The sequence below is a fragment of the Oncorhynchus mykiss genome, chromosome 28 (genome assembly GCF_013265735.2).
Source record: "Oncorhynchus mykiss isolate Arlee chromosome 28, USDA_OmykA_1.1, whole genome shotgun sequence".
Taxonomy (NCBI): domain Eukaryota; kingdom Metazoa; phylum Chordata; class Actinopteri; order Salmoniformes; family Salmonidae; genus Oncorhynchus; species Oncorhynchus mykiss.
The window spans coordinates 3,391,000-3,400,124 of record NC_048592.1 but is presented as its reverse complement, the minus strand read 5'-3'; the positions used below and the strand labels follow the sequence as shown (position 1 = coordinate 3,400,124).

General features: G+C 42.7%; 1 protein-coding gene across 5 annotated transcripts; it reads right to left on the bottom strand.

The window, feature by feature from the left end:
- Positions 1–4,073: 4,073 nt before the first annotated feature.
- On the bottom strand, positions 4,074–8,686 carry LOC110508353 (COP9 signalosome complex subunit 7b). 5 transcript variants are annotated; one of them, XM_036966754.1, is made up of 7 exons: positions 8,490–8,686; positions 8,159–8,356; positions 7,898–7,973; positions 5,847–5,935; positions 5,432–5,634; positions 5,101–5,206; positions 4,074–4,597 (listed from the first exon to the last, which is right to left on the bottom strand). In XM_036966754.1, the coding sequence occupies exons 2-7, from the start codon at positions 8,315–8,317 to the stop codon at positions 4,424–4,426; spliced, it is 807 nt and encodes a 268-aa protein (XP_036822649.1). In that variant the 5' UTR covers positions 8,318–8,356; positions 8,490–8,686; the 3' UTR covers positions 4,074–4,423. The 5 variants fall into 5 exon arrangements, with proteins under 5 accessions (XP_036822649.1, XP_021444484.2, XP_021444481.2 ...); XM_021588809.2 differs by having other exon boundaries at positions 8,159–8,352; XM_021588806.2 differs by having other exon boundaries at positions 8,159–8,338.
- Positions 8,687–9,125: the final 439 nt, after the last annotated feature.

Here is a 9,125-nt window from a genome sequence, read left to right as displayed (position 1 = left end):
CTCTGTGAAGATGGGAGAAACTTCCAGAAGGACAACCATCTCTGCAGCCCTCCACCAATCAGGCCTTTATAGTACAGCGGCCAGATGGAAGCCACTCCTCATTAAAAAAGGCACGACAGCCCACTTGGAGTTTGCCAAAAGACGCCTAAAGGACTCAGACCATGAGAAACAAGATTCTCTGGTCTGATGAAACCAAGATTGAACTCTTTGGCCTGAATGCCAAGCATCACGTCTGGAGGAAACCTGGCACCATCCTTACAGTGAAGCATGGTGGTGGCAGCACCATGCTGTGGGGATGTTTTTCTGCAGCAAGGACTGGGAGACTAGTCAGGATCGAGGGAAAGATGAACGGAGCAAAGTACAGAGATATCATTGATGAAAATCTTCTCCAGAGCGCTCAGGACCTCAGACTGGGGCGATGGACCACGACCCTAAGCACACAACCAAGACAATGCAGGGCAGGAGTGGCTTCGGGACAAGTCCTTGAATGTCCTTGAGTGGCCCAATCAGAGCCCAGACTGCCAGAGCGTGAACCCGATCAAACATCTCTGAAAACCTGCCAGAGCGTGAGAGGATCTGCAGAGAAGAATGGGAGAAACTCCACAAATACAGGTGTGCCAATCTTGTAGCATCATACCCAAGACCCGAGCCTGTAATCGCTGCCAAAGGTGCTTCAACAAAGTACTGAGTAAAGGGTCTGAAAACTTATATAAATGTGATATTTCGGTCTTCTTTTTTGTCATTTTGCAAAAAAATTCTAGAAACCTGTTTTTGCTTTGTCATCATGGGGTATATGGTGTGTAGACTGAGGGATAAAAAATATATATATTTATATATTTTTTTAATAAGGCTGTAACGTAAACCAAATGTGGAAAATGCCAAGGGGTCTGAATATTTTCCAAAAGAACTGTATGTGGACAGCTGCTCATCGAACATCTAATTCCAAAATCATGGGCATGAATATGGTGTTGGTTCCCCTTTGTTTCTATAACAGCCTCCACTCGTCTGGGAAGGCTTTCCACTAGATGTTGGAACTTGCTTCCAATTCAGCCACAAAAGCATTAGTGAGGTCGGCACTGATGTTGGGCGATTAGGCCTGGCTTGCAGTCGGCATTCCAATTCAACCCAAAGGTGTTCGATGCGGATGACGTCAGGGCTCTGTGTAGTCCAGTCAAGTTATTCCACACAGATCGAGACAACCATTTCTGTATGGGCCTCGATTTGTGCACAGGGGCATTATCATGATGAAACAGGAAAGGGCCTTCTCCAAACTGTTGCCACAACGTTGTAAGCACAGAATCTTCTAAAATGTCATTGTATGCTGTAGCATTAAGATTTCCCTTCACTGGAACTAAGGGGCATAGCCCGGACCATGAAAAACAGCCCCAGACCATTATTCTTAATCCACCAAACTTTACAGTTGGCACTATGTAATCGGGCAGGTAGCGTTCTCCTGGCATCCGCCAAACCCAGATTCGTCCATCGGACTGCCAGATGACGAAGAGTGATTAATCACTCCAGAGAACGCGTTTCCACTGCTCCAGAGTCCAATGGCGGGAAGCTATACACCACTCCAGTCGATGTTTGGCATTGCGCATGGTGATCTTAGGCTTGTGTGCGGCTGCTCGGCCATAGAAACCCATTTCATGAAGCTCCCGACGAACAGTTCTTGTGCTGATGTTGCTTCCAGAGGCAGTTTGGAACTTGGTAGTGAGTGTTGCAACCGAGGACATATGATTTTTATGCGCTACCAGCTTCAGCGGTCCTGTTCTGTGAGCTTGTGTAGCCTACCACTTCGCGGCTGAGCTGTTGTTGCTCCTAGACTTTTCCACTTGACAATAACAGCCCTTACAGTTGACCGGGGCAACTCTAGCAGGGCAGACATTTGACAAACTGACTTGTTGGAAAGGTGGCATCCTATGACGGTGCCACAATGAGAGTCATTGAGCTTTTCAGTGAGGCCATTCTACTGCCAATGTTTGTCTATGGAGATTGCATGGCGGTGTGCTCGATTTTACACCTGTCAGCAACAGGTGTGTCCGAAATAGACTATACATACACATTTGTGGATTTGGCTGTGTGAAGTGTGTGTGACTGTGTGTATGAGTGGCTGTGCCGCAGTTTGAGTAAGTGGCCGACTTTGGCAACATCAGAGGGCTGTGCTTTGAAGTTGCGGCATAACAGAGAGAACGGGTGTGTGAGAGAGACACATTGGGGGATGGAAAGAGAGAAAGGAGGAAAAAAGGAGACCGACAGTAAATAAGTGTAAGAGGAGAAAGCGCTAATTTCCGCTCTCAGTACTTTGTGTGTGTGTGTGTGTGTGTGTGTGTGTAGTGACTGGGGGGGGGGGGGATCAAAACAGTCACATATCGCAATATTATTTTGGATGATATTATGACTGATCAAAACTCATTCTCTCTCTTTCTGCAGCAGACATATAGTGAGCAATATATTTGGAACATCAAACCGCAATATCAAATAGAATCGTGAGAATCGCAATAAATATAGTATTGGCACCTAAGTATCGTGATAAATCAAATTGTATTGGTCACATACACGTGTTAAGCAGATGTTATTACGGGTGTAGCAAAATGCTTGTTTCTATCTAACAATTTCCCAACATATACCCAACACACACAAATCTAATATCGTGTCGTGAGGTCCCTGCTAATTAGCAGCCCTGGTATGGTGTGAGTCTGTGTTGTTTCTAAGTTTGTAGTGTTGTGTTGGTACTGTAGTGTGTATGTGTGTCGTGTCCCAGCCCCCTCCATGCACCCGCGTGGCACAATGGCCCTGAGATCTGTAAGCCAGCTCAGGCAGAGCGGGATGGCATGGGACAAACGGTCGGCACGCTTTCATCCTATCCCTCCATCCCCTTTGATGTCCTTTGATTAATCTGGCCTCCGCTCACTCGCTCCTCCCATCCCTCCCCCTCGAGTGGGCATAGTGTACTGAAGCCCCCCCCCCCTTCTTTTTGACAGTCTATCGCTCAGTATTACACCTCTTTTACCAGTCTCAGTGGCACTGACCACACAGAGCTAGACCAGCAAGCAAGGTTGAAGAAGGGAGAGGTCAGCAGTCTTAGAAGGGAAAGTGAGAGATACTAAATGTAAAATGAGAGAGGTCAGCAGTTTTAGAAGGGAAAGTGAGAGATACTAAATGGAAAATGAGAGAGGACAGCTAGACAAACAAGTGGTTCAGGCATCTCACCTCTCTCGCCTCTTCTTGCTGTGACAGCACACCCGCTGCTCTAGACCTGAAATACATCAGAGAACATTAAATCAAGCCAAAGCCACACGCTTAAAATTGAACACACACACAAATCCATAGAAAGCTTAACTTGAAAGTGCATTAATGTCCTGCTAAATCATGGCATGACTGACATCACATCGTATGGAGAGGTTTTGGAGGCGTACTTACCAGAGCCATCTCCTCTAGTCGGGCAGTTCAGCAGTCTCAAATGGCTACAAGGGTTACATCTCACTGCCACAAGAAGTGCATTGCAGAAGCCTAGACAGGATTTGCTTTTGCCAGTCCATATCTCCATTTACAATGGGGGGGGGGGGGGGGGGGGCTGCATGAGTTGGTTACATAAAGAAGCGCACAACGCTCTACACACAATCACGCCACAATGAGAACCCTTAACAACAATCCTGTTGAATAACACCCAGGTATTGTGTGTAGTTATGAAACCATTTTCTCCCATTGTCTCAGGCAGAAAACAATTGAAAACTAGGTCAGCGGGGTACGCAGGGCTGGGCAGGGGAGAGAAGGGGTTCCCAACAAGGCAGCACAGACAGACCTAAAAACATACACTTCAGCCCCCAGACAATAACTCAAGCAAAAGCATCTCGTCTGTGTAGGGCTGGAGCGGGTCTTTCATTCTTGAACATTTATTAGAACTCTTAAACATAACCGGAAAATGTTTTCATTTGAATAATCACAGATTTAGATGGGGGACAGGATAACACTGATAAGATCAGCAATATTTCCTACACTACATAGCAGTATGCTGATGAAACTTGTGTGCTTATTCAAGTGATGTTGCATTTGTGATAATGAAGTTCAGTTCAAAATCTGAAAACATAGTTTTTAATATTTGCTATTAGCAAATAAAATGACAAAAATCAGCACATTCAACAGGAAATACATTCTCTCTTTATCCCAATTTTTTTAAAGACAAATTAGAAACAACCTTTTTATAAACAGGGGAAAGGATAGTGCCTTAAACAAAAGACTCCTAGTCCAGGCCACAAACCCATGGAATAAATCTCAAAAGTGTCTACTCTCCTCGTCTCCTCCCTTTCAGTTGTTTGAAGGCAGTGCAGACTGAGGGAAGGAGACAAGGCGTGGAAGCACCTTCAGACCATTGAGCAACCTATGTCTTAATAAAACAGTACATGCCCATCTTAGGCTACAGTGGTCAGTGTCTCTGGTTGTTGAGGCTCTTGGCCTTGGAGATTATCTGTAGGGGGGTCTGCCTGCGCTCGGCCCCGGAGCCTGCCATGGCCCCTTCCCCCTCCTGCTCCCCCAGAGGGTCCATGTCCTGAGAGGACATAGACGTGGTTGCTGACATCATCCTGCGGATGTTACCCACCTGACCGAGACAGGAGAGAGACAGACCATATTAGAGACACATATTATCCTCAGATTACACAGACCCACAAAGAATTTGAAAAACAAATCCAATTTTGATGAACTCCCATATCTATTGGGTGAAACACCAGTGTACAATCACAGCAGCAAGATTTGTGACCCGTTGCCACAAGAAAAGGGCAACCATTGTAAATACAACAAATATTTATTTTCCCTTTTGTACTTGAACTATTTTCACAACACTGTATATAGACATAATAGGACATAGACATAACATTTGTAAGTAAAAAAAAAAAAAAAGAAAAAAATATCTATTTCACTTGCTTTGGCAATGTAAACATGTTTCCCATGCCAATAAAGCCCTTTAAATTGAAAGAGAGGAGGAAGGACAGAGAAGTGACAGGGAGACAACACTAAAAAGCATGCACTAAAGAGCACACTTGAAAATGGAGCACTTATTCTTTCTGACCATCCACCTCAACCCTCTCTGAATGTTTCCCTCACCTCGGTCTCGATGTGCTGCAGAGCTTTGAGGTGGCTCTCTCTGCAGTGGCTCACCCTGCCCACCTCCTGCTCTATGGACGCAGACATGCTCTCACAGTCACCACACCTGTGGACACGCATAAAGATCAGCAGAATCTATATGTGGACAGAGAAACAGGCATAAAACATACAGTAGAAAAGCAGGACTAATGATACAATATTAATGATTCATCAGATACAGACAATGACATTCTAACATGGCTTTTGTTGGGGAAAACACTACTCATAACCGGGTCTATAATCTCAAACATTAATATGCAGAACTCTTCTATTCATAGACACCCCCCCACACCACTGTGTCAGTATGCTGGCGATGCGGCCCATGCCCTGGGAGCGGATGTCCCGGCCGATGCAGGCGTCCACCTCCAGTTGCTGCCTGCACTGGTCCAGCTTCCCCCGGATCACGTCAGCATACACAGCCTCTATCACCAAGTCCTCTAGCTCACGCACACTGCCCACCTCCAGGTCCTTCAGCAGCACTGAGTACGGGATTACCTGCACTCACCATGATAATGAACAGAAGTGTGTGAGAGTGATACTGCACATTACACATTTGCAAACTGGTGCTGGACCAATAATGAACACCATGAATAAGAAGAAAGCCTACTGCTCTCGGTTTCTTTGATCAAACTGACTGCACAAATACAATACACAAACAATATTTAGGGTTGCTTCGGGTCTGTTGCAGTAGACAGTCCTGTACGGACCTGCATGTTTGCAGCCAGGTTGACAATGGTCAGATGCCTTAGTTTGTTCTTCTGGGTCTCAGTCAAGGGGGGTAGAGTATCCTTGAATGCTGAAAATACAAATAGGACCAAAAATAATTGTATTTTCCTACTAGCATAGATTTAGCTGATAAATAATTATTGAGGGATGATGTACTTGCTACGACTGTGAATTGTAGGACCCCTTTAGGTATAATAAAAAAAAAAGCAAATATAAAACATTTGAAAAAATATTGAATTTGGCCTATACTACTATAGCCCATAGAAACACATTGAATACCACATTCATAAATGGCAAAAAAAAGACTGTCAACTAGCTTAATAAGGATCTGCTCCTTTTTTCAATTTCACACCGATCCTGTAGAGGTTAATTAAACTGATTGATTTTGATGGGGATTTTTTAAATAATGTTACTTAGATTGAAGCAATAGACTTAGAGATGCACTGTGCAGAAATCACTCTGCCATTTTCTGCTTGCTAAAATTCTAATAGTTCGCATCATTTCAGTTTATGCTGTAAAACAAGCAAGTATAGTGTAGAGCAGGGGTCTTCAACAGGTTGATCGCGAGCTACCAGTAGCTCGTAGGCTCACATACGAGTAAATCGCTAAACAATTCTGAATGTACATGCAATTTGACATGTATTAGATACCGCAAGCTCCAAGATACTATCTAATCAATGCAACATGGACATTATCCCACCCCTGGTTAGCCACTATTGGCTCAAAAAGCCAAACCTAACACAATATCTGCCGATTCAATTCCAACAATATTGCCTGTCTATCTCTGTGGTGCATGCGTTTTTCTATCACTCCGTGTGTAGCCAGTTGATGCAATAACCATCTTGTGGGTTGACAGAAATACTTTCCCCAAAATCTTCTCAATTAAATGGTAAGGCTTACCCTGCAGAAGTATATAATGAATAAATATGTCATTAGTATCTATTATTTGTTATTGCAAAATTTGCTGTGAAATGAGCAACAGCAGTACAGAACCATCACTAGACACCCACATTTGATGGCATATTCCTTGCTTGCTAGATGCATAATTAAAGGGCCAGATGCACAACTAAAGGAGAATTACGCAACAAAATGTTTTCTACCAGACCTGAATTATTATTAAAAAAAAAAATTTAAAACATGTACTCAGAACATCCAATTTCATTTTTTCTCTATGAACAATTGTAATTGAGACTGAAAATGATTTTTTTTACTGAGAAAACAATCTGGAAAAATATAATCCAGAAAATATTGTGCACTACTTTCTATTGTACACTAAGGACCTGGGGAAGAGTCACAGGGGAGAGAAGATTGAAAATATTGTGCACTACTTTCTATTGTACACTAAGGACCTGGGGAAGAGAAGATTGAAAATATTGTGCACTACTTTCTATTGTACACTAAGGACCTGGGGAAGAGTCACAGGGGAGAGAAGATTGAAAATATTGTGCACTACTTTCTATTGTACACTAAGGACCTGGGGAATAGTCACAGGGGAGAGAAGATTGTGTCTATTGGAAAGCTAGAAAAAAATGAGTAGCTCAAAAATGAGCAGCTTAAAAATGTAGCTCTCATGCTAGAAAAGGTTGTAGACCCCTGGTGTAGATAATAATTGTACCATCTAAACTGCTGTGAAATATTTTTCATAAACAAAAATATTTCATTTTCAGCTGTTTTAAGCTGGCACACAAAACAGAAATTAAATAGATGCAAAACCCAAACTTATGAACAGGAAGCATAGAAATAGCACACATTATACAGATCTACCTCTTATTTGACATGATTTCAATGAGAATGACAGATCTATAGACTGTTCAAAACATTTCTATGTGAATTTGGTCAGTCACCCAAAAAGTTACATATTGCAGCTTTAAGGATTTTTAAGATGAATGCACTAATTGTTATTCGCTCTGGAGAAGTGTCTGCTAAATTGACTAAAATGTACAAATGTAAATAAATCAAACCGTGGATACTGTAGCACCATTACCGTGTAAAATGAATAACAAGCAGAAAAAAGCATGAAAGGATCAACTACCTTTATAATCATGGTATGTGCCATAGGCAAACATGTTGAGCAGTTGACTGTAGCCTTCATTGGGACCTTTTGACATCTACAAAGAGAGAGCAGTGAGTTGGGGGAAAATTGACAACATTGTACGCAATCATATACCTTGAAACCAGTGACATCTAGTGTTGTGGAGTTAGCCACTACATTTGAGTGAAAAATGAATGCCCTCCACATTCATACACAAGTCACTCCACTTGAGAAGAAAAAGAAGCTGGTTAGCTAGGTTACCTGTTGAATGCAGGGCAGTTCTAGGAACTCTCCGAAGACATATACCCCCGGAGCTTCCAGTAATTGTTTTATGAGGGTAATCAAAGCGGGTCCTTTCGTATTTTTGGCCAGCAATATGAACTGCTCCAGCTGGTTATTGTGTTTCGGGTCTCCAGCCATCTGAGGAAAAACTGAGAGGAGCTAGCCAGAGCTAGCTAGCTAACGTTAGCGATGTCATTTTAGCTGACTAGCAAACTGGCTTATATATTAAACCACAGCAAGGCAATAAAGTTGACTAGCAAGTTTATTTTGCTCCCAGGCAGTTACCGAAATTTGCTACTGTAATACTCACATTGTTTTTGTTTATCTTGTCATAAATATTGTTTCGAGCTGCTTGACTAAATGCCAACTTGTTTTCAGGAGAAAGATATGGGGGCGTGTCTAGGCAAATGACACACGCTTTTACAGGAGACATTAAAGGGATATTTCATCAACATTACAAAATGATGTGTTGGTTTCCTTACTCTGTCAGCAGTCTATGGTCATCAGGAAGTGTGCAATTTACTCCTCAGCCTGAAGTGTCGCCACTTGCGACCAACTGGGTCATTCCTACAATGTTGGGCCTTTTGGACCTCATAACTTTTTAGAGGAAAATTATATATATATTTTTTATTCTATCAGAAAAATGACATAATTGACTTTCAGAAGAAAATATTGGTCAAGTTCAGGCACTTAAATCAGGGCCGGTCCTAGCCTTTTGGGGGCCCTAAGCACCTCGCAGGCAAAACATTTTAGTGGTCCCCCTCTTGATGGTGGAGAGTTTTTAAGTAAATTTCCTGCAATTCTACACATTTTGCCATGGGGCTTAGAGAAAATGTTGTAGTTTTAAAGCCGTTTTCTGCAAATCTACACACTTTGCCATGGGTGGAGAGAAAATGTAGCAATTTTCTAACACATTTCATGCAATTTTACTCATATTGCCATGGGG

What these genes read in the sequence shown, in the direction of transcription:
- LOC110508353 (XM_021588806.2), bottom strand. Translation starts at nt 8,612, where the DNA reads ATGTCTCCTGTAAAAGCGTGTGTCATTTGCCTAGACACGCCCCCATAT. An exon ending in CACATACCATGATTATAAAG is followed by an intron (nt 5,936 to 7,897) that starts GTAGTTGATCCT and finishes TTGTATTTTCAG; the next exon opens with CATTCAAGGATACTCTACCC. An exon ending in GCCAGCATACTGACACAGTG is followed by an intron (nt 5,207 to 5,431) that starts GTGTGGGGGGGT and finishes GCGTGTCCACAG; the next exon opens with GTGTGGTGACTGTGAGAGCA.